This window comes from Gallus gallus, chromosome 2 (assembly GCF_016699485.2).
Source record: "Gallus gallus isolate bGalGal1 chromosome 2, bGalGal1.mat.broiler.GRCg7b, whole genome shotgun sequence".
In the NCBI taxonomy this organism is placed as follows: domain Eukaryota; kingdom Metazoa; phylum Chordata; class Aves; order Galliformes; family Phasianidae; genus Gallus; species Gallus gallus.
Window position 1 is genome coordinate 125,757,007 of NC_052533.1, and position 24,501 is coordinate 125,781,507.

General features: G+C 45.9%; 2 protein-coding genes across 4 annotated transcripts in view; one reads left to right on the forward strand and one right to left on the reverse strand.

Annotated features, from left to right (window-relative positions):
• KIAA1429 (protein virilizer homolog) overlaps positions 1-7,401 on the reverse strand; it is a 28,484-nt gene extending 21,083 nt beyond the window's left edge. Inside the window, exons 1-6 of the mRNA XM_418337.8 lie at positions 7,303-7,401; positions 2,406-2,521; positions 2,096-2,182; positions 1,656-1,704; positions 864-1,032; positions 476-598 (exon numbers count right to left, since the gene is read on the reverse strand). Of these exons, the coding sequence (XP_418337.3) occupies positions 476-598; positions 864-1,032; positions 1,656-1,704; positions 2,096-2,182; positions 2,406-2,521; positions 7,303-7,365 (607 nt within the window). The 5' untranslated portion in view covers positions 7,366-7,401. The remainder of the gene's footprint in view (positions 1-475; positions 599-863; positions 1,033-1,655; positions 1,705-2,095; positions 2,183-2,405; positions 2,522-7,302) is intronic.
• A 4,856-nt stretch (positions 7,402-12,257) lies between these two features.
• Positions 12,258-24,501, forward strand: part of ESRP1 (epithelial splicing regulatory protein 1) — a 30,886-nt gene continuing 18,642 nt past the window's right edge. For all 3 annotated transcript variants that reach the window (XM_418338.7, XM_004939950.4, XM_004939951.4), the window contains exons 1-6: positions 12,258-12,729; positions 12,930-13,058; positions 13,869-13,982; positions 16,581-16,695; positions 23,585-23,683; positions 23,768-23,822. In XM_418338.7, coding sequence (XP_418338.3) covers positions 12,598-12,729; positions 12,930-13,058; positions 13,869-13,982; positions 16,581-16,695; positions 23,585-23,683; positions 23,768-23,822 — 644 coding nt within the window. In that variant the 5' untranslated portion in view covers positions 12,258-12,597. The remainder of the gene's footprint in view (positions 12,730-12,929; positions 13,059-13,868; positions 13,983-16,580; positions 16,696-23,584; positions 23,684-23,767; positions 23,823-24,501) is intronic.

Genomic DNA, 24,501 nt, shown 5'->3' on the forward strand with positions numbered 1-24,501 from the left:
ATTCTTAGAATTTCTCATTACGCATAGTGGAGATGCAAAAAGAACATCTTGAAGAAAATCTTCAAATATTTTGGCAGAAAACAAGCAACAATCACTTAATTCAGCAAGGCTGTAAAGAAGTACGCAAAGAATTCTTGGCGCTTTTCATCTGCACAGAGCCCACAATGCAGCAGATGCTGCAAACAGAGAATGGGGGGGAAGGACAAGTAACAGTCAATAGAAAATTTATATAAAATATGCACGCTATGATCAAGCAGTGTATCGATCAATAGCTGATATTCTGAAATCTATTAACTTTTAAATTGATACAATTTAACGTATCTGACAGATTTTCTTTCAGATCCCTTCCCCAAAGTGCAATCTGTCCAGCAGCAGTAGCAGCAGACAGGAAACCTCACACTGGACACAAAACAGAATTCTGCCTCCACTAAGCAGTGGTATGCAGCAGACAAAACACAGCCTGTTCTCATTCTACCTGACACTGGCATAGGTTCATCCTCATCATCATCAGGAGGAGGAGGGCCCGGAGGTGTCCTTGGTCCCCTAGGTTGTGGTCTTGGAGGACTGCCATTGAACTGGTCTTCTTTCTCTCCATCAACTATATTTATTGTGAAAATGAAAACTCACATTTAATGGAATCATAGAAACAGTATGTTTTAGTTTTTCAGTGTTACTTTGGATTAAGAAACACCTTAATTTCCCAGCTATTATTTAATCTGTATTTTGCCTCAGCACAATACGTGAGGCTGTTTTCTGAAACCACTTTTGATGTAAACAAGAATTACACTAATAAGCAAGGCAATGCAGGATTAAAATTAATGTGGTTAATTGCCACTTTTTACTTTAGCACTATCAAGGCTTACCATGCTTTGGGGTTCTTTTCAAACCAGGCTGTTGCTGGGGAGGAGGAGGCGGAGGTGGGGGTGGAGGAGGTGATTCTCTGTCATGAGTGATTACTCTGTCAACTGAGCCGTATATTGCCAAAGTCAGACAATTGTACCACCCCCTCAGAACCAATCCATCTGTGTTGACCTGTTTGGATTTGTTTAAAAAAAAAAAGCAAAAAAATCACTTTAAAAGAACACAACATAACTACATAAAAGTTATATCACTGTATCAGTATTTGCATAGAAGCAAAACCAAAGTACTGAACATCTGAACATTGGAGTATCTCTCCAATCTGCATTTTGAAAACTGAGAAAACTTAGAATATATAAATCATTACAAGAAATCAGTAATCCTCCTCTAAAAGCATTCAATTACTTGCAATCTGTTGCCTAATTCATTCAGCCTGTATCATACTTCCAGTTAATGAAGGAAAAAAAAAGAACATTAACTACCAGGGGCCACACATGTACTGATCTGAATGAGATAAATCAAACAATCAAAGAGGATATGATATCGTCCTGATTTGTCTTTGCTCATAACGGATACTTCTATTGGCAATCTCAGTAAGAAGTGTCAAGCAATCAAGTCGTCTACAACTTATGCCATTCGTATAGCACCTGTAACACTGACTCTAAAGTAGTAAGTACCTGAGCAGGTTTTAGAATAAGATCTTAAACAGTGAACGCTTTACTCAGTTCCATCGCACCACACTTTTATACTCAGATGATAGACGTGTAGCAAAGGAGGTTTAAATCACATTGCATTACCTTTGCATTGGGTCTGAAAATAATCGAAGTGTTTTCATCGTATTCGAGGCTGTTAGGTAAAATATACACAATTATTTTTCCATTGCTACAAAGCACTTCATAGAAACTAAACGTGGCAGTACTGAACAGATAAGCCAATGACGAAATATTGAACAAAAACACACACTGAAAAACAGGAATGAAGAACCACTTATTTTCACATAATGCTTTTCATTAACACATATGAGATATGGAAGTTTAAAAACAACAGCTCTTAAGCATGAACCTCTGTCCCCTCACAAGAACTGGAGCAAAAGGGCAAGGAGAATACAAACTCCTTAGCAAAAGGCAGACCGAACAGGAGAAGTATGGGAGATGCAGATGTTCTGCACTCAAAACGTCTCAAGAAGAAAAAGGGAAGGTGGACAATGAAGTCTTGAAGTAATTGTGAAAGTGCTTACCTCCCCAGCCTGTCAAAAACAGGGGCACTTGGCTTGCTGACATTGTTGAAAAACAAGTCCAGTTGAAACGTGTGTGGGGAGGTCTCTCTGGAAACACAATAAAGGCAAAAATTAAACCCATCAATCTCCTTATCGGAGTACGTAGGACTAACAAGGAAAAAGCCTTAAATAATACTGTTTAAATGATTCCCCAAAATAATTACAAGAGCAGCAGACATGCAAATGCATTTTATCTTCTTAGATAAGGAAGTTCTATTGAAGTACAGAAGTTGAAGAAAAACAGGAAGGGGTTCCTGAATCAGACACTCACCCATAAGCCCTGTTGTCGGGTAAACTCGTGTGAGCTCTCACACCTGGAGGAATGACACGTACTTCATTTATATAAACCACACACGGGAAACGAACCACATCTATATTGGTACTTTGCTGCAAAACAAAGAAAGAAATGCAAAACGTATGCAATATTAAATGGAAGCAACGTTAACAAATACTCTTTATTAACAAAACTTTGGCTGCAATACTAATTATAAAATTCAATTCTGTAAAATGTAAATTGCTTGTTAAACAGAGAAGATTTTTAAGTGACCTCCTGGCATTTTTTAAATTCCACTTAAGCCTTATTTATTCAATTTTGCAATATTTGGAAGCCCATTCAGAACACAGAAATAGCAAAAGTAAAGAAGTATTATTCTTTAGCAGTCCTAAAAAGTATGTTTAAGCAAACTAGGAAGTAACTGTAACGTCACCAACCTCCCATATAGTATCAACCAAACAAATGACCCACTGCCTTGAGAGGTGCTGGCAACACTGCAGCACATACCGTCTATGATGGTGAGGCAGTGACTGCTGGGGCAACAGGAGAAGGCAAGGGAGAAATTCAAGGGAAATATCTAGAAGGAACAAAGGAGTTACCCATTAAGGGACTGACAAGACCAGCTGAAGTGCCTCTAGTCCAGTGCACACAGCTTGGGAAACAAACAGGAGGGGCTGGAAGCTACTGTGCTGCTTGAAAACCACGATATAGTTGTCACCGAAACCTGCTGGGGTGATTCCCACAACTGGAATGTGGTTATCGACAGCTATGAGCTGTTCAGAAGGGACAGACAAGGAAGGAGGGGTGGGAGCGTTGTTATCTATACCAGGAAAGGAATAGAATGTGAAGAGTTGTCCCTAAAGAACAGTCACGAGCAAGTCAAAAGCCTAGGGGTGACAGTTAGAGACTGAGGCAGCAAAGAGGGCCTTGTGATTGGTGTCTGCTACAGGCCACCAGATCAGTCAGAGCCTGTCAACGAGGCCTTCTACCTGCAGCTGCAGGAGGTGTCAACATCACAAGTGCTTGTCCTACTGGGGGACTTCAACCACCCGGACATCTGCTGGAAAAATAGCACAGAGAGCAGCAGGCAATCCAGAAGGCTCCTTGAACACACTGAGGATAACTTCCTGAGTCAAGTAATTGATGGCCCCACCAAGGGGATGTGATACTGGACCCATTGCTCACCAGTGTAAATGAACTGCTGGGTGACATCAGGATTGGAGGTTGCCTGGGCTGTAGTGAACATGCCATGGTTGAGTTCACATTCCAGAAGGATATGAGACAGATCAAGCGTAAAATTAGGAAGCTAAACTTTAGGAAAGCTAAATTCTTCTGAAAGTTAATCAACAAAACACCCTGGAAAACTGCCCTCATGGGCAAAGTTGCAAAGCAGAGCTGGCAGATCTTTAAGGAGGGTTTCTTCAGGGCATGAGAGTTCTCCTTCCCCGGCTGTAGCAAGTCAGGAAAGGAAGGCAAGAGATCGGTGTGGCTGAACCAGGAGCTGTTGGTCAAACTGAAGAGCGAGAAGAAAATGCACAGGCAGTGGAAACAGGGACAGGTACCGTGGGAAGAGCATAAGGAAGCTGCTAGGCTATGTAGGGATGGGGTCAGGAAAGCCAAGGCCCAGCTTGAATTGGCTAAGGATGCCAAAAAGAACAAGAAAGACTTCTACAGGCACCTCAACCAGAAAAAGAAGGTCCAGGAGGGCATACGCCCCCAGTGGATGACATAGGCAGGCTAGTAACAGACAAGGAGAAGGCTGAGGTACTTAGCAACATTTTTGCCTCGGTCTTCTCTGTTAACTGCTCGCCACACAGCCCTCAAACATTTGGTTTGGTAGGAGGGGATTAGGGAAGCAACATCCCTCTCACTGTAAGCGAAGATCGGGTTTGAGACCACCCGAGAAACCTGAACATCCATAATTCTTTGGGCCCCAATGAGATGCATCCAAGAGCCCTGAGGGAATTGGCTGATGTAGCTACCAAACCACTGTCTATGATAGAATGGTTGGACTAGATGATCTTGTAGGTCCTTTCCAACCTTGTGATTCTGTGATATTTGAAAAGCTGAGGCAACCAGGTGAAGTCCCTGGTGACTGGAAAAAAGGTAACATCACACCTATTTTTAAAAAGGGTAAAAAAGATGGTCCTGGGAACTACCAACCTGTCAGTCTCAGCCCTGTGCCAGGGAAGATCATGGAAAAGATCCTCCTGGAAGCAATGTTAAGGCACACGGAAGGCGGGGAGCTGATACAGGAGAACCAGCATGGCTTCACCAAGGGAAAATCCTGCTTGACCAACCTGGTGGCGTTCAATGATGCTGTCACTGCATCAGTACTTGACTTCAGTAGGGCCTTTGAAACAGTACCCCACAGCATCCTTCTCTCCAAATTGGAAAGATATGGATTTGATGGGTGGACTGTTTAATGGACAAAGAACTGTCTGCAAGATCAAGTTCAGAGAGCAGTGGTCAATGGCTCAATGTCTGGATGGAGATCAGTGATGAGTGATGTTTCCCAGGGGCCAGTGCTGGGGCCACTACTTTTTAATATCTCCATCAATGACATCAACTGTGGGATTGAGCGCACTCTCAGCAAGTTTGCAGATGACACCAAGCAGTGTGGTGCGGCTGACACACCAGAGGGATGGTATGTCATCCAGAGGGACTCAGACAGGCTTGAGCAGGGGTCCCAAGTGATTCCCATGAGGTTCAATAAATCCAAGTGCAAGTTCTTGCACCTGGGTCATGGCAATCCCTGCTATCAGCACAGGCTGGGGGATGTAAGGATGGAACACAGCCCTGCTGAAAAGGACTTGGTGGTACTGGTGGATGGCAAGCTGGACATGAGCCAGCAATGTGCCTTCACAGCCCAGAAAGCCAACCGTATCCTGGGCTGCATCAAAAGAAGTGTGGCCAGCAGGGTGAGAGGTTATCCTGCCCCTCTGTTCTGCACTGCTGAGACCTCACCTGGAGTACCGTGTCCAGACGTGGAGTCCTCAATTCAGGAGACCCGTAGGCCTGTTGGAGTGCATCCAAAGGAAGGCCACAAAAATGATCCATGGAATGGAAGGCCTTTTCTATGAGGACAGGCTGAGAGAGCTGGGGCTGTTCAGCATGGGGAATAGAAGGCTACAAGATGACCTGATAGCAGCCTTTCAGTATTTAAAGGGGAGCTACAGTAAAGAAGGGGACAGACTCTTTAGCAGGGTCTGTAGTAGTAGAACAGGGGAAATGATTTCAAGCTCAAAGTAGATTTAGGTTAGATATAAGGAAAAAATCCTTTACGGTGAGGGCGGTGAGGCACTGGAACAGGTTGTCCAGTGATGTGGTTGATGCCCTATCCCTGGAGACCTTCAAGGCAAGGCTGGATCAGGCCCTGGGCAACCTGGTCTAGCTGTGCACCTCTCTGTTCACTGCAGGGGAGCTGGACTACATGGCCTTCAGAGGTCCCTTCCAACTCTAAGGATTCTATGATTCTATGATCTTTTAGCACACACACAGGATCTTGCCCTAACGACTGAGGCATTACCATTAGGACAACACAAAAGGAAACATGCTGTGACAGGATGCACAGCTTTATTAAAGAGCTAATGACTGTGGGAGTGTTTTGCTTTAAAAGAGATGTATTTGTCACATGTAAGACTCAACATTTCTGGAGGAAGCCATGCTGCCAGCAGCACAGCCCAGAGACACATTTCTGGTTAAATGATACAGGACTGCCATACAGCAACCTCATCAAGACCACAACTGAGTCCAGCTCAGTCTTCCTCCAAAAAAATGGAAAAAAAAAAAAAGGAAAACAAACTAAACCTGAACTGCCCAACATGTTATAGCACCAAATAAATAATTTCACTAGAAAACTAAACAGTACTTTTCAAGATGAGAAAATTCCAGGGCAAGGCAGATGATCCATTTAGCTGGAGAATTATTGTAACATCATGGTGGCTTTCCTACAATATGCAAAATGCATTTTGTTCTCTTCATTTTTTTTCTTTAATGAAAATCCAGACTAGTTCAAGTTCAAAAAGCATCATTGGCAAGAATGAAAGTGCCTGAAAACAATACGTACAATTAAAAACCATTCAATAAGAGAGCATACTGTCCTGAGAAGAAGATGAAAGGCAAGCACTTTCTACTCAACACTGTCTTAAACAGTAGAAGAGAAATAGTCATGTCCAGCTAAGAGTGACAACTACAAAGGGCACCAGAATAACTTCTGGCTTATTTTTAATTGCAGCATCAGCTCAAAGTGCTTTGTTTTCTTTCTCTCCCATCTGTCCCTGCACAAAATTTCTTCCACAAGCTACAGTGTGCTTCACATTTTCCCCCTCAAGGTCCTCTTCATCCCTCCAGATGGGCACAAGAGGCTGAGCTGTAACACAAGCAGCTCCAAGTGAAATGCTTACGTGTAAGCCCCCCCTACGAAAACAGGGCTGAAGTACTTGTTTTGCTCATGGTACATACGGCTCCTACTGGATGATCTGGATGAAGTAACAGCCATCTGACACGTACCCAGCGCACTTCTTCCCCACTCCCTCCCTCACAGATGCCTGCAATCACGACTCCCAAACCCTACGCTTTCAGCTCGCCTCTCCCCGTTATCTGCAGGAAGGGCCGGCAGGCACCGGCTCCCTTAGCCTCGCCGGCGCTCGCCGCGACGCCCTCACACCAGCGTGAAGACCACGGCCCGGGCGGTGGGAGGAGGCGGAGGTGCCCTCTTCAGCAGAGCTGAGCCAAGCACCGCTCGCTCCGGCCCAGCCGCTCACCGTCAGCCCAGGCCGCCCCCCGGGGCCTACCACGGCCCCGCTCCTCCATGCTTCGAAACGGGCTCTGAGGGTATCGGGAGGGCAGGAACGCGGCTACGGCAACCGAAAGGACGAACCCACCGCATTACCTCCGCGCTCTGGTGCTTGAACGTGTCTAAAAACAGCAGCTCGGTTGCGGTGTCTACCGCCATCTTGGCTGCGCCGAGGAAGGGAAGCGCTTCCGGGTCAGCGCCAGTACTTCCGGGTCAGTGCCGCAGCTGGCCGAGGGGGCGGGCGGACCGCTCCTCAGAGTTGGGAGGGAGCGCAGAGCTGCGCTGCGGGGTGTTTGGTTGGGATGGACTCACCGAGCTTATCGAGCCCGACGTGCAGAACAGTTCCTTGCAGCCGTTCTGTAACGGCAATAAAGTGTACGCTCTGTGAAGCTGAAGGGAGCCCGCGGCCAACGGGACCCGTGGGACCGATGTCCTGCGAGTTGTGTGCGGTGACCTGGGCTGTGTTTTACCTCAGTCACAGAACGGCTGTCTGTCTTTTTGAGGAAGGAGAGAAAACGTGTGGCACTTCCTAACGGCCAGCCAGAGCTTCAGCTGAATCCATCCGCTTTCCTTAGTGGTGATAGTTAGACCTCGTTACCTGTGCCTCCTGGTTGGAACAGCTTCCTAATGAAATAAGCTGTCTCGTGTGTGCACCGGGAACTGATGAGGCCCTTTATTTCGTTTTAGTAGCTAAGCTTGCTGCTCTCTGTGCCCACTGCTGCAGTTCTGACTGATCCTGTATCTCCATTGCCCACCCTGAAAGCAGCTCAGGAAGTTCTGTCCCCATGCCACGTGTTGGGGACCCACGGTGCAACACACTGTTCCACAGCCATGTGCATCCATGTTACAGAAGACAGGTTATGTGGCACTGCTGAAGATCCAGGAAACTGAATGGTTTCTGAATCCACTGACACAACAATGCTGCCTCCCTGTACTATTTCAACAGATGTGCTTAAAATACTGGCAATCCCTTCACAGAAACATTGTGGAATTCGAGAATCAAAGGGTCTCATTGGCAATACTGGCAGAAGGTTTGTCAGCTTTCAACCTTGCCTTGAGCTGGAACCATCTCTTGCCCTAATGGATAAACAGATTTAAACTCCCAGAGTGAAATGTGACGTTTTATATTGAAGAACAAACACTTGAACTTATTTTGCTGAAGTAACACAGTGCCTTACAGATGGTAGTGGCACTTGCCATGGCTTATTTTGGTTACGCCAATAAGCTCTTTTTTGACTTTTATGCAAGTGCATCTCTTTTGAGATGTACTCCAAGCATGGCACTGTGGCCTGTACCCAGTCAGGGGGCTTCTCTTAGGACAGTGTCACAGCAAGGCCAGCTACAGCCAGTAGTTGCAGCAAGTGGTAGAGGGATTCCAGATCTTCATTTTTATCTACAGAGACTCCCTGTGGCTGGAAACAGCTGCGCCTCTGGGTGTGAGAATGTGACTTTCATTCTGTGTTTTGCAACATTAGGTTCAGATGGCAATGAATACGATGTCATTGATGATCAAATACATTTACTGACCAGTGAAAGTGAGGAAAACAATTTGATTCCCAGCAGCAATTAGATTAGAAAAACTGTTGGTGGTAACCATTAATATATTTCAACAAAATGATACAGCTCTGCTGATTCTCCCCTTATGTTTTTAAAAAGGTGATGTTTTGCAAGAAAACACTAGGGTGATGCAGAAAGCTGCGATTGGAGATCTGTCATGGACCAAAGGTCTGCACAGGGAAGAAGAATAGAGCTGCAGGTGGTATTGGGATGAACTGAAGATTTTGCTGTGGAGTAATAGAGCAGGATGGGATGCAGAATTCACAGGGTTGTGAGGAACGTGGGGAAATGAGATGTGCATTCACAGGCTGATATAAAATAAACTTGGAGGAAAGGAGCTGATGGGTGAGAGAGAAGAAGCTTCAGGAACAGAAGGACAGGTGCATACATCAGTACGGGTTAGGGGCTGACTTGCTGGAAGGGAGCTCTGCAGAGAAGAACCGTGGTGTCCTGGTGTACAACAGGTTGGCCATGAGCCAGAAGGTGCCCCTCTGGCCAAGAAGGTGTCCTGGGGTGCATTAAAAAGAGAATGGCCAGCAGGTTGCAGGAGGTTATCCTTCTCTACTCTGCCTTGGTGAGGTCGCATCTGGTGTACTGTCCAGTTCTGGGCTCCTCTCAGAAAAGATAGGGATCATCTAGATAGAGTCCAACGGAGGGCCACAAAGGTTATTAATGGCCTGGAGCATCTTCTGTGGGAGGAAAAGCTGAGAGAGCTGAGGCTGTTCAGCCTGGAGAAGAGAAGACTGAGAGAGGATCTTACCAGTGTTTATAAATATCTAAAGTGCGAGAGCCAAGTGGATGGGGCCAGGCTCCTGCCAGTGTTGTGCAGCAACAGGACAAGGGGAAATGAGCAAAAACTGGAACACAGCAAGTCCCAACAAACGTGCAGAAGAACTTATTTACTGTGAGGGTGACAGAGCACTGCAACAAACTGCCCAGACAGGCTGTAGAGTCTTCTTCTCTGGAGATATTCAAGACCTGCCTGGATGCTCTCCTCCTCAACCTACTGTAGGGAACTTGCTTTTAGCAGGGGGGGCTGGACTAGATGATCACTAGAGATCTCTTCCAACCCTGTGATTCTATGAAGTAGTCACATAGGTCTGTCTCAGTTGTCAGGAAGGCAGTGTTAAGACCAGCTTCTTGGCATGCAGGAAGATATGCATAGTTTCAGAAATGCCCTGAAACTGAATGTGGTACAAAGCGATGGGGGAGCGAGGGGGACAGAATTAATATAGAAAGGACAGAAAAAGTGAGATTATACCGAGATTAGCAAAGGGGCTAAAAGTAGGACATCGCAGGAGCAGAAGGCATATGAGAAGGGAGAAGTACAGCAAGTACAGAAATACAGGGAGAACACAGTGCTGGGAGGTACTGTGAGAGGTCGTTGTGCCCCAGAGCATCCTAGTACATTCCTGTAGGTACTAACACTGATGTCATCTGGAAGATGACACTTCACGCAAACACTGTGCTTAACCAGGCCTGGGGATAATATAGAGCCAGGGAGAAGCAACTGGAATGGCAGCACACAAATGCCAGGAGCTTGGGCAACAAAACACGGGAACCTGACCAACTGGTGCATGCTGTCAGACCGGGTACTGGAGGCATAAAAGAAGCAGGGTGGAATGGGAACTTTGACTGGGAAACGGGCATTTTAGGGGACGTGTTACCCAAGAAAGAGAAAATTAGAATGTAATGGCACTGCAGTAGCAAATAGTGATAAGTGGCTTTAAAAATTAGCACATAAATAAAATACTGATTAATCAAGAAAGTGGAGAAGATTGGAGAATAGAAGGCTCTGGGGAGACCTCATTATGGCCTTCCAGTACTTGAAGGGAGCATATAAACAGGAGGAGGAACGGCTGTTTATGAGGGTGGATAGTGATAGGACAAGGGGGAATGGCTTTAAATTGAGACAGGGGAGGTTTAGGTTGGATATTAGGAGGAAGTTTTTCACCCAGAGGGTGGTGACGCACTGGAACAGGTTGCCCAAGGAGGCTGTGGATGCCCCATCCCTGGAGGCATTCAAGGCCAGGCTGGATGTGGCTCTGGGCAGCCTGGTCTGGTGGTTGGTGACCCTGCACATAGCAGGGGGGTTGAAACTCAATGGTCACTGTGGTCCTTTTCAACCCAGGCCATTCTATGATTCTGTGAAGACCCTGGGAGACATAATGGGAATTGAAAATGTGTTTAAGGTATTGTTTAGCCTATGAAAAGGTTACTCAGTGTCATGGTAGCTCGCACTACAAATAAGCTCAGGAGTCTGAGGTTCCTAGATGGAAAGAGGCAAGATAGATAGATGGAATACAAATCCACAAAGAAACCTAGGGGCTCTGCCCTTCCTGCAGTTGGGGCACAGTCATCTCAGATGTTTCCTAACGTAGATTAACGCATCGGATTTCAGCTTTTAAATCAGTAGGAACGCATTTGCCATCACTCAGCGAACGCCATCATCAGAATCTTAAACCCCCTACCCAAGTTGAAAATGACTCCAGGCAGCTTCCAACGCGCACAGGCCGTCACTGGGGCACGTCAGCTATCGAGCAGGAGCCTGGTGATGGTCGCTGCAAGGAGCACACTCTGCAGCCAGCCCGACGAAACACGGCAGGACAGCGCAGGCGGCACAACGTGAGTGGCTGCCACGATCCCCGAGCCCGGCGCGTTTGCCAAACGCGGGCAGTGCTGCCAAACCATCCGTGTGTGCACTATCGTCCTGGGGAGCCGTCCTTCCTATCGGGAAGAAGCATCACCATGAAGCCAGAAATGTGCCATCGGGTCGTTAAAGAACCGGACGTGCTGCGGGATTTCATCGGGGACAGTCGGAGTTACTTGTTTTATTTTGTTTTCGGCGGGCTCGCCTGCGGTTTTGTGAGGGAAAATCGCTTTCTGAGCCACGTGCACTTAAGGCATCCATTGAGTAGTGAAAAGAAAGAGAGAATAATAAGAATAAAGCCGCCGGGGAAGAAGCCGTCGTCACAAGGAACAACATCGCCGCTGTTCAGCTGCCCTCGAGGAAGAGCTGCGCTCACGGCGACAGCGTGAGGGGATACAGTAGAAGGCGGCCGGCTCCGGGAGCCTCCGCTCGAAGCACGGCGGCGGGAGAAGCTGCAGCAGCCGGCCGGAGCCCGCTCGGCTCTCCCGGTGCTGCCGTCGAGGCGGGGCGGGGCGGGAGAGGCCGGGGCTGCGCGCCGCCCGCCCGCAACGTGTCCCGGCAGGAGCGGGCGCACCTTCCCGACAGCGGGAGGAGCGCGATGCCCGGCGGGGTACGGGCCGCCGAGTTGGGGGGCTGGGGGGGGGGATTCCCATCGGGGCCTCCCGGAGAGCCGGGGCGGCGCTGAGCGCTTCTCTCCCCGTCCCGGCCCGGCCCGGCCCGGCCCCGCCCGCAATCAGCGCTGCCCGCTCCGCCAACCCCCTGCCCGCGGCTGCCACGTCCCGGCGCGGCGAGGCCAATGGGCGGGCGGCGCCAGGTGTGTGCTACCTGCACCACGTGGGCCGGGGGGGCGGGCAGGTAGGGCCGCGGCCCCAAACAGAAAAGCCCGCAGCCATTGCGCGCTTCCCAGGGGTGCAGCCGGCGTGGGAGCGGCTGCCTCCCGCCCCCAGGAGAGGCAAAAAAGAAGGGGGGTGGAAGGAAAGGGGTGCCCGAGCGTCTTCCCCCGTGCCAAATCCCCAGGGAGCCGGGCTGCAGGTGGGGGCTGTACCACTCGGGTCTTGCTTGGAAGCGCCTCGAGCGGGGAAAGTTTGTGGCCTCTTCTTTTCCTTCTCCTCTCCCTCGCTTTCCCCCTTTGTTTTTTTTTCCCCCTTCCCATCCTTTCCCGCTTCCCCTGGCCCGGCGGCACCATGACGGCGTCTCCCGACTACCTGGTGATCCTCTTTGTGACCACGGCGGGCACCAACGGGGCGAGGCTGGGCTCGGATGAGCGAGAGCTGCTCCAGCTCTTGTGGAAGGTGGTCGACTTAAGGACTAAGAAGGTATTTTTTTTCCTCCGAGCGAGGAGGGAGAACCCCGAGCCGCCGCTCTCCTTGTTCCCCTGCTACGCTGGGTGGCCCGGGAGCCGGGCTGGCTGTGGGTATGCCGGGCTGGTGCAGGTCCTGGTGGAGGGCAGGGCTGGGGCTGCAGGTGGGGAGCTCGACCCGGGTGCTGACTCGCCCCTCCTCTGCTTTCCCTGGAGCTGGGGCACCCGCACGATGTGCTGGTCCGCCCCGACCACCCGGAGCTGACGGCTGAGTGCCAGGAGGTCACCAAGGTGGACGTGGAGAGCCTGCCGATGGCTCCGTCGCTGGAGCAGGCGCTGAGACAGGTGATACCCCATAGTCAGCTGATGGGCGCTAGCGGCCCTGGGTGGGAGGTGGGCGCCTCATTAGCATCCATTTACCCCGCATCCTTCCCTCCCTGCCATCAGGCCCGTGGAGCCTGGCACATATCCACACGTGGGTCAGGCAGCGTGGTCTGTGATGGGTGTTGTGAGGCTCTCTTTTGCTCTCCCAACTTGGGAAGTAGGGCCAAAGCCCCAAGAGAGGAAGGTGAGGGCTAGGCAGCCCCCTGACCTTGTCTCCCACCCTGCTGGGCCCTGAGTCACAGCTGCAGCTGCCTCTCCTCTCATGTAAGAGGCCAAGCTGAGGTGCCCTATGAAAAGATTGGGTGCTGGCAAGCCCTGTTAAGGCTCATGGTGTCTTCTCTACTCCGGAAAGAATGTAGTACTACTGAAGCCTCTAAATAAGAAGAGGGCTGTACGTGACTCTCACTGAGCTCAGGGCTGAAAGCCTTTCTCCCTTTCAATGTGCCCACGTGCATTTTCTGCAACCAGCTTTGTCTCTTAGCAGAACTCTCACGAATGCTTCTGGAAAAAGAATCGTTTTCAGGATGTGGGCTGCATGTGTGTGGCCACATCTCGATGGAAGGGGGGAAAGGGCTATTTCCTTATGAAGATAGTAGCATGAGAGTCGTCAGACACTTAGCTAGTATGCAATAAATCTGCAAAAGGCACATGAGAAAGAAATTCCAGCTCTGTAATCCCGCTGACCAGGATTAACGCTATCAATTGGTGACACTTCCTCATGCAGCAGCTCAGATCTCTTACACGTGTGTCTTTTGTTGTTCCTGCTTCCAGTTTAATCAGTCTGTGAGCAATGAGCTGAACATCGGTGTAGGTACTTCCTTTTGTTTCTGTACTGATGGACAGTTGCACATTAGACAGGTTCTGCATCCTGAGACTTCCAAAAAGGTACGTAGCTGTCACTTGTTTGCCTCTTCATGTTCTCCGTTTATTTACTTAAAAGATAGTAATTTCTCTTTTAAAACGTGTAGTTTGAGGGGACCTCTGTAATCCAAACGCTGTTTATCAGTCAGTATATAATTACAAACTATGAGCCTGTCCACATGGGCGGCACAAGCAGTGGTGAATGCTAATGTCTGTGCAGCCCCCAGCTGCCTTTCAAGGTTAAGCCAGAAGGATGTCTTTGAATTATGTGTTTGAGAAGGGGGCATCGTACTGACAGAATACATCTGCTGATCTACTGCTGTGGGAGCTACGATGGGTTAACAAGTGGAAGTCTGGGGATGTTGCCAAACAGTTGAGCGTGGTTAACCACCTTTTGAAATCTGACGTTCCCTTTTAGCTTCAGCAGCTTTCAATCTTTGTATGCTCAGTTGGCCCTGTGAGGGCGGTGCTTGCGTTTGTGAGGAGCTGAGCCATGGTAGGAGGCATGCTGTAGGGATGACTAGTCCTGTGCTCCAGAGTTTTCTGTAACTTCAGAGTTGCCAAATCGCTAACAGTGTTATGAGCTCCAGCTTACTTTTCATTAGTGATAGGGTTGCAGCAATATGCTAAGTCTTCAGGCCTGCATTAACTGCCTCAGTGTTAATAGCATCTTGTTTTCTGGCTTGCTATGAAGGTGTGCTGCTTTGCATCAGAGCTGCTCTGGTGTAAACCACTGGCTGTTGATCTCTGTGCCTGTCCTTTTGCTGCCCCAGCTTTGAAGGGACAATGCTGCGAGTCTGTGTTGTTCCAACAGTGATACTGAATGAGGTTTTTCATTACTTGTTAGTGCTATTATTATTTATACCTTAAAAACCTTAGAAGAAAAGCCGTGCATGTGGTTCATAATACAGGAATAATGCTGCATACATGTAACTTTGTGTTAGACTGTAACATGAATGGGAGGAAATGGGGAAACAATTTGTCTTCAACAAATGTTCTCACTTAAAATGGATGTGTGTCTTAAATGTTTTAAGGCACAGCTTTCCCATGCAGTTAAATGATGTGAACAACAGAAGGAGGAGCTCTTACAGTTGTTTGGTATAGGCAATAGGGGTTCCTTTTTTTTTTTTTCTTCTGTGTATATCTCCAGTCTCACTGATAGGAGTCAAATTGTCATCAAAATGTTCTGCTGCTGTTTTGTTACAAATTTTCTGTTAGAAATTTGCTTTCTTCTGCTTCTAGGTTAAGGAGGACAGGTTCTTATGAGACCTGTACTGGTCTTCTGGTGAATGCCCCAATTGTGAGGTTGGGAATGTGGGGATCAAAAAATCATGGAATCATAGAATCCTTAGAGTTGAAAGAGACCTCTAAAGTCATCTGGTCTCACTCCCCTGCAGTGATCAGAGATATGTACAGCTAGATCCAGTTGGTCAGAGCCCCTCCAGCCCGGCCTTTGAATGTCCAAGCCAGATAAAATCCAGATAGGCAGAAATCACAGGACTCTGGAATATGTGTTTCTTCAAGGTGCCCAGTCTTAAGAACCAAAGTAAATGGTTCCAACTGAATTTGAGTGCAGAATTCGATCTCTGATGGAAGAAGAAAATAGCTGTGCTAAAACCAGAGCAGGCAGTCTTGGCAAGCATGTCTGCATTTCCATAAGTTTGTCTTTAAAGGCAATCGTTTGCCTAATGCACCTGTCTGTGTGCTAAGATAAGCTCTAATGTTTTCAAAGCAGAACTTGTTACAGAGACTAAACTTCTCTTTGCTTTCTAAATGTACATCCACGTATCCTGTCATCCTGCTATGATGCCGTGATGCTGACTAGTCATTAAATCTGCCCTCTGTCTAGAGACGCAGAGCAGACCGCTGCCGAGCGGAGTACTGAGCGTTGTGGCTGTGAAGAAGGCCAAAGGGGAGGGGTGTTTGTGTTAGCTGGGACAGTTTCCCCAGGTCTTCTTTCCTCATCTTGAAGCAAACAAACAAAAGCATATCATAGGTGTAGTTGTGGGCCAAAAAGGATTTTATTGACGCTTGCAATTGACTGTGGGACTTGCTCCTGGCTTCATGCGCTGTAATTAAAGCAGTTAGCAAGCATAGGCTGATAATTTCTACACAGTATCAAACCTTCATCTGCCCCAGTTTCCTTTTTATTAAGGGAATAAATACTTGAAATGTGACTGTTCTCTGAAAACTCTGCCTTGTCTATAAACCACGATGCCTTCTGCTAGGCTTGCAAAATGTACTTGGCTCTACAAACTGAAGCGAGTGCCCTCTGGCTTTTCACTGTAAAAATTGGAACAGAGAATTGATGATAAATGTTGCAATAGCATGCGCTTGCTCTCTTACATATTGGATTTGAGGCACTAGTAATAATAGCAAATGTTTCTCTGGCAGTGAAAAAGCACGCTTCTCTTTCTTAAACTACAGAGAGGACGCTGCTTGAGCAAAAAACAAGTTGATAAACTCACTTAAGTGGCTGAGAGGAGCCATATGTGCTTCTCTGCAGCAACGGCTGTTTGGTTTCTGGTTATTTTCCTAGCCTTCATAAGGAAAGTCAGGTGTGTAAAGACCAAGTGAAATAAACTGACCCGAGCTGACAGTTGCTACCTTGTCCTTCTACAGAATATCTTACTGCCTGAATGCTTCTACTCCTTTTTTGACTTGCGGAAAGAGTTCAAGAAGTGTTGCCCTGGCTCACCTGACATCAGCAAACTGGATGTTCCGGCCATGACAGAATGTATCCTTCTAACAGTGATGGTGTCTGCTACTGATACAGCTTTTCTTGAGTTTTGGGATAGATGTGAGTAATGCTTGCAATGCATGTTTAAGGGTGATGGAACTTTAATGAGTGAGTCGGAGCTTCACAGGGCCTTCTCACAAAGATTAACAAAACCTCTGAGGGTGCACGATGCCATAGGGAAAAGTCTTGTGTTTCTTCCTGACTTCTGAACACTTTCTTTACTACCTTTACAGATGTCCTTTAGACTTTACAGCTTAATGTAACTAACATATTTGTCCAAATCACTGATGTGAATCTAAATCTAAAGTTGGTAGGTTACTCACTGCAACAGTTAATGTTTTTATTTTAATGTAAAAGTGAATGTTGGGAGGGAGCAGTTACTACCAGTTTGCACTGAGAGTGAGCTTTTAATTCAGGAGTGCAGCAAAGACAGGGATGCTGCCAGTAAACGTGATATCCAGCCTCAGTCTCATGGAAGCTGTGTTACACATCTTAATGTGAGGCTGTGCTGGCAGCGAGGTGCAGTCTATGTCATTTTTTCAATTTAGAAGTAGGGATGTCTTAAAAACTACTTACAGACCACATCAGATGATTCTGAAACCCAGTCCTGTCTTAGATCGGTTCTGTTTGCCATGTGCAGTTGTTAGAGCTGAAGTCAATGCTACACGTTAAGATGCAGTTCTTCTACTGAATGAAAAGAAATCATTTTTTTTCCCCTTGCTCTGAAGCAGAGAAGTATACTTCATAAGTGCTGGAGTGTGGACTTCTATGTAGAAAAGCAAACTACGTATTGCAGTCTGTAAACTGAATGATGGAGGCTTCTTAAATTATGATGAAAAACTGAATATGTAACACATGAGCTGGAGAAGTTAATGGCAATGAGCTTTGTTAGCTGTTCTGGAGAGATGCCTTTGCCTTCTCCCTTTGTGAATGTCTGGTGTGTCTTGCCACCAATGAAACAGTTGTGTGAGTGTAGACACCTGGAGGCTCATTGCTCAGCTGATGCATGGTGACTGACTGCACTCCTGTCTGCTGGGAGAGGAGAGCAGGACTCTGGGCATCGCCTGTCAGTACTGCCTACGGGGGAATTATTGCCAGCAGTTGTTCCTCCAAGGCTTCGGCAGTCTGTCCAAGTGGTCTCAAGTCTGAATTCTGGATCTGGTACACCTTTCTTTAGGTGCATGCAAGTCTGAATAACTTTATTCTGTTTTTATCTTTGTGGTTTGCCTTGTTTAGTAACTGCTGATGCTCTTGTTTATAAACTTGTTCTATCTGTGCAACAGGGCTGGAATTAACTGTGTCTGCTTGTATTGTTCAGAGTCCTTGTGGGGGCTTAGAAGGAAGGTGTAGAGACCAAAAAAGTAAAGATTTGTTAGTTTTCCTTTTATTGCTCAATATGATAATTTTCCTTTCCCTCGCCTTGCTGGAATGTCCCAACTTACGCACCTCCTGACACTGAAGAGATTAAGTTAATTGCACTTGGAGAGTATGCGTGTAATGCCTGCGATAAAGGTTTGGTTGAAATAGGTGATTAGGTCTGAGGATTAGTTCCAACAACGTTGTGTATGGTGTTTTCTTCAAGTGAGACAGCTTCTTTTTTCTGAGACTACTGTGTAGCTTAAAAAAGTAACTTAAATCTGAACTGGAAGTGCTGGCAAGGTGGTGAAGAAGGGAGGATGGATGAACTAAAATGCAATAGAGTGAGTTGAAATGAAGCTTCAGGCTAGTACGCAGAACCTGATCTGTCTCTTGTTACTCTTCCAGGAAGCAAGTGTAGCTCTCCTACCCCATAGTTAATAAGGCTGCATGATGGGAATCCTTTGAGATTCCTTTGTACCATGCAGTCTGCAGTGGGCCAGGTTTGTTAGCACTCGGTGGGCAAAGGTTTTGCTTAAGGGGTCCAGTGCTGACCAAAGGTGCAGAAGACTGCATTCCCAGACTGGTGGGAGCAGGAGTAGAATGCGTTTGGGCACATCCCTTGATGTGCTTAAATCTGCTGACCCAGATATAACATGGTTGTGTTCAATGACAGGAAACTTGGGCGATATGAAAGAGTTATGGGAAAGCTGGCTGTTGATGTACAGTCAGTTAAATCTGTAGGAGTCTTTCACATGCTTTTATTTTGGTTGGTAGCATTTGATTAAACAAGTTAAAGGCTGATGGAGTGTCCTCCATGGCTCCCAGCAGTCAGAGGATATCATCTCCTGCTACCATCATTCAGGAGGCATATTCCAGGCTGTAAAGCACGGGACAGCTGGTGGTTGGCTGTATACTTTGTGCTTGCCTTCTTTGAGTGATCTTGAAAAGAAACATAGAGATATTAAACGAAGTATCTGCCTAAATGACTTTTCCTTCAGAAAGAACTTCTGGGACTTATTCCTTCAGCAAACTACTTGAAATTGTGTACAGTAATGAAACCTTTCTGGATCGAAGAGCTTGGGTGAAAGGTTTGCATCATGCCCTCAGCCCATAAAGAAATGATGAAATCCTTCTACAAACAGCCACTGATTTCTCTTCAAATGCCATCAGATTTGAGGGACTAAGGAAGAACTGAAACTAGTTTTAACTGTTACCTCTGCCACTGCTGCTTAATGTATGGTCTCCAGTGGTTTTCTGGTGCAGGAGATGGGATTGTGGCAGATTTCCTTTAGTCAGCGTTATGTAAGTCAGTATTATAGGGACAGCAGGACAATGATGAGAAATTTTGAGTAACAAAAAACTTGGAAGAAATGATCCTGTTCTGGCAAGGAAAGGAACTCTGTTCTGTTGAAATCTCTTTAAACACGTCAGTATACCAAAGAAGCAGGGTTGTTCTTCTTGCATTCTCCCTACCTCCCAAACTTGCTGCACCTCTTGATTTGCAAAGCTTGCTGAGCCAGTTCTCACTGCTGTGAGTGCCTTCAGGGTGGAGTGAACAAAGCTTGCATGACTATTTGGAACAAAGTCTGCAGAAGACTCATCCTTTGCCTCAAGATTGGGCGTGCAGAAGTCATTAAAAGGCAAATAGCTATTGCTTCCTCCACTGTATGGTTTGCTCCACTTGCTTCTCAGCTGGGTTTTGTGAGGATAGCTCCTTGCTAGGAGTACTACTGGGTGTTGTCAGTAGAAACACGGGCATACTTCAGAACAGTCTGTTTAATGCTATGGATAAGATCTGGATACTACAATACTGAAACTTGCTTTATGACCTGGATGTCTTGAGAACCATTACGCAGAGCACAGTTATAGCCACCAATACTTAATCCTACCTAGCAAAGCCCCATTAATGAATATTACCCAAGAATCTTGTGTACTGCAATTTGTATATCCTGTGGTAGTACCCAGAAACTAGGTAGCATCAGATAATGTCTTTTTATAGGTATTACTTGGATTAAGGTAACCTTCTGTCAGTAGAGACCTAAAATAGCAGAGAGAGGGAGAAGCACCATCAGAGCAAAGCATAAAGGTATTGGTAGTTCATCTTGTCTTCTGAGCTAACTGAGTGTTCAACTTCACTCTTGCTGTGCTTAAGAAGGGAGTTGAGACACTGAGAAGTAGAAGAGAGGTTGTGGAGGAGAAGGGCTTGGAGGACCCTGACAGTGGGTGAAGCTGCAGTGAAGAACTGGGGAATAATTTAGAAGTGTCTCCCCCTGTCTACAAGCTGATGTAAGGTGTGCCACCCCTCAGTGTGTTGCTCGTGGTACTGCTGCTGTGCGACAAGGTTAGGAAAATGCTTGTTTCCTATCCTGTCTGAGTGTACTTTTTGCCCCCTGCTTTGCTTATATGCAGTAACAGAATACACATTCTAGTAGCTTTAGACAGCCAAGTTCATTTTTCCTTTGTTTTAAATGTAAATTTAGATTTATCTGCTAACATCAACTTTATTTTCCCCACCATTTCCCTAGGATGGACAAGCTTTAAACATCAGCGTACACAAACAAACACGTGGGGTCTCCTGTATCTTCAGAAAGCAGGTGTAGATTTTTTTGTTTTAATGACTATTCCATTAGCAGCTTTTCTTCCTAAGCATCCTTTATTTCCAGTAGCTTGGTTGGCAGAGGTGCATCTGTCTGCAGATAGGCATGTTCATCAGAATTCAGGTTTTAACTTAGTTGATGTTGTGAAGGAGTGCATTAATAACATGTGCAGAATGCAATCAATTTTCTTCTCCAGCCCTGTCTAAAAGCCATGCTTCCAGCTAATCAGAGGCAAAGGTGGGAGTGATGTCTCTTCTCTCACTCCTACTAATGGTGATGAATTTCTTCCTCCCCTCCTGCTGTGCTTATATTAATCTGGAGGGCTTTTTGCTCAACTGCCTCCCTATGTCTGAACACCTGGCAGCAGTTGCTGTTGGCACCGGGGCACTTCTAGGAACTATCTCCTGTTGATCAACATTTTCAATGAAAATGTTTTCTGAAGAAAATGTAAGTGGGGTGGGAGTGTTTGGTTTTCCTTGTGTGGTGGCCTTGCTTCAGTGCCCTGTCCCGTCTTCTAGAGCTCATCACTTGCAGAAATATCTAGCTTTGCAAGTGGCAATTATGGATGTGTCTTCAGTTGTGACAGCATGGTCTGGTAGCAAAGCCACTGTGTGAGTACATGTCTCTTTGTCCTAATACCTGCTGAAACTCCTACCTGAGTTCTTGTCTGACAGGAAATATTAAAAAATAAAAAGTAACTCCAGTAATCATAAAGAAATAGGCAAGACCAGGTTTCTAATATCTTTGTTTCCAGCAGTGTCTCATAACCTGGCTGGGCAGGGGAAGCTCTGCACAGGTGTGATGTCTGGTGAAGAAGTGCTCCTCTGCTTTGCTACCTGAGGTTCCCAGAAGCATCTGCATGCTGCTGACTAGACAGCTTCTGTGCCAGGGATGAAGGCAATCTGTGCAATGTTTGTTTTCATTTTAGCCCCCCACCCTTCCTTTCCCAGCTGCTAGTAGAGGAAGACAAGCTTGGTGGATGGCTTAGGAAGAGAGAGCAATGAAGAAGTACCGCGTTGTCATAAACACTGGTGACAGTCTCTTAAATATGTTTTGGGGTTGTTTCTTGTGGCTTGTTCAGGATTTCTGTTTGGTTTTAAGAGAACCATTTAATGCTCTTGACCAGTTTACTCCAATGACACTTGGAGGGCAGATGATAGCAGTGGCTGGCACACTGTTTAGCAGTGCAAGCAGCAGGGATGGATCACTGGCTTAATATGTGGTTTGATTTTTTTGCCTCTTAATTTTAAACTATGGTAAGTCTTCTTACAAGTGCATTTGAAGCTGATTACGTGCTGTCTTCTCACATTCCATGCTCCAAAGCAGACTTAAAATCAACAAAGTCTCAAAATCAAATTAGCCTCAGAGCTTCAGTGCTGCGTTTTTCCTATCTTTGCTGTGGAAGAGATTTGTTAACTCAGTTAATTACTGTTTTAAATTGTTTTAGTCCTGAGATTTAAAAAAAAAAAGTGTTTTGTAGGAATGACTTCCTGTCACATCACAAATAATGGGGAGACTTTATTCCCCAGTGACATCTAAATGCTCCTCTCCGACTACCTGTGTTGAAATGATAGGACAAAGTGAGTATGCGTTGCCTGTTTCTAACAGAAGTTGTTCCTCTACTCTCTGTCTTTCATGTAGACGTCTGCCAACTCAAAATATGATCAACTCCAAGTGGAGAAAACCATTTCTTTAAGAGGAGCTTTGCCATCTGGGGCGGAGAAGCAACTTTTGAGCACTGAAATACAGACTGTGCATTTGAAATGAATCTTTTGTACATTTATGGAAATGTGAGCAAGTAACTGTTGCATTCATCTGTTTCGAATGCCTTGCTTTACTGCTGTGCCAGGATAGGGATTATTGTTTAAGAAACTCTTGTTTTTTTCCTTCTCTAATATCTTAAATTGAAGTGATAAGACAGAAAAAGCAAGTCCTACTGTCAACTACTTTGTAGTTTACTTCTTGTTTTGATTTTTTTTTTAAGCATTCTCTCTTCAAAGAAAGAGATGTGGATAGGAAAAAAAGTCCTTTTAAAAATTGACTTTATAAATATAGTGAAGTTGCTAGTAATCTTACTGTGCTGTTATGGGGATCAAATATGGCAAGAGGAAGAGAGACTATAATAAACACTTCAGAATTGTGTGAGGGAAAAGGTTGGTATATACAACTCAAATCTGACTCAATGAATGTGGATTTGTATCTGGTCAGTCTACATCCTAAGATAGAACACTTCCTGCTCCTTATTGGCAGGGGAGCTTATCCTTGCTGTTTTTTTTCTGATCTGAAGGGTTGTGGAAGATACTGTGGGTTGTCAGACTCTGGTTTGTCTCTTGGTTATCCACAGTGGTGCACTCTAAGCTGATCTTTTTTGTTCCCAACACTGCTTAACAGCACAAAGCTCAGACTGGAACTTCAAATAGGTGAGTTTTAGACAAGGTGCTGCTTGTGAATTTTATCAAAGTGGTAACGTTTACTCTACTTTAGGTAGAGTACTCCATTGCTTAGAAAACATGTTATGTCTCTTTCAGTTTCTAGTTGATGGTTTGTTTTTCCTCCATCCCCGGATCTTCCCCTGGAGATTAAAGATGATCTTAATTAAAGAGGACAGGACACTAGTCTCTTCTGCATGCAGGAGTGTTTCTGTCTTTCAGATATACAAAATGCATGAGTGTATTAAATATGTATGTCCTTATTATGGGGTCTCATGTCCCCAGATGCTTTCTGGATTGACCTCACACTCCCGCAGGTGGCAGTAGTTGGAGGCCAAGGCAGCAGCAAACCCAGTGCAGCTGATGCATCCCAGCAGGAAAATGGATTAAATCTTCCCCTGAGAAGCGACTTGCCATTAAGATAATGCCAAAGCTTGCTGCTTTAGTAGGAGACCAATTTGAAATCTATCTGGTGATGATTGCCTTAACTCCAGCACAAAGATTTAAATCTTGACAAGAACAGTTCAGCACTCGCCTATGGAGCCTCTCGAGTTGAAGATATGGGGAACATTATTTTAACACTAATATCTGAACCATACAGTAAGTGTGGTGAACTGGTCTTCTGTGTTGCTCATTTTTTTGCCTGCTGTGCCAGAAGGAAATAACTTGTACCATGTTTCATAGATCACAGGTTTTCAGATCCGGAAAGAGTGAACTACAAATTTGAAAGTGGGCCTTGGTATGTATCTTTTCCATTTTCTCTCTTTAAAAAACAAAAACAAAAACCATAAAAAAAAGCACCAGACACTGCTTATATAAGCTGTACTTTTCTGTATTAATAACTTGCAAATAGCTGTTGTCATTATTTTTTATTTATCCTGTCACTGCTGTGGGAATAAATTAGATGTTTTAAGTGGGAAAGGGAATAGAACTGCATCAGATGTAGGACTGAAGCCTGGCAGGAAACTGTTGCTTGTTAGGTGCTGGTAGTTCTGGGATCTGATAAGTACGTATAATGGATGTTGAATGTGCTGTGCAGTTAACAAAGAACTTAAGCATTTTTGCAGAGGTAACCCTATTAGTATTAACTCTTGCACTTTTCCTGCAGTTTGCTTCACAGTTGCTGAATACACATCATGATGACTTTTTCTTATGTAGGAAAGATGCATTTCCATAAAGACACGGTGCCAAGCAATAGGCTGCTCCCAGTAAATTGCTTGAGCTGCAACGATTGTCTTCTTCCCAAATATGTTTTAAACATAAAGCTTTATCTGTGCCTGGTGGCATTTAAGAAAGAGATGTAATCATGCACTTCCATGTACGAGTATGGGTTTTTCCTCAGTGTTGCTGGATACTTGCTCTGCAGTATCACAGGAGACCAATGCTAAACTGACCTTATTCAGATTCCCTTCTTGTGT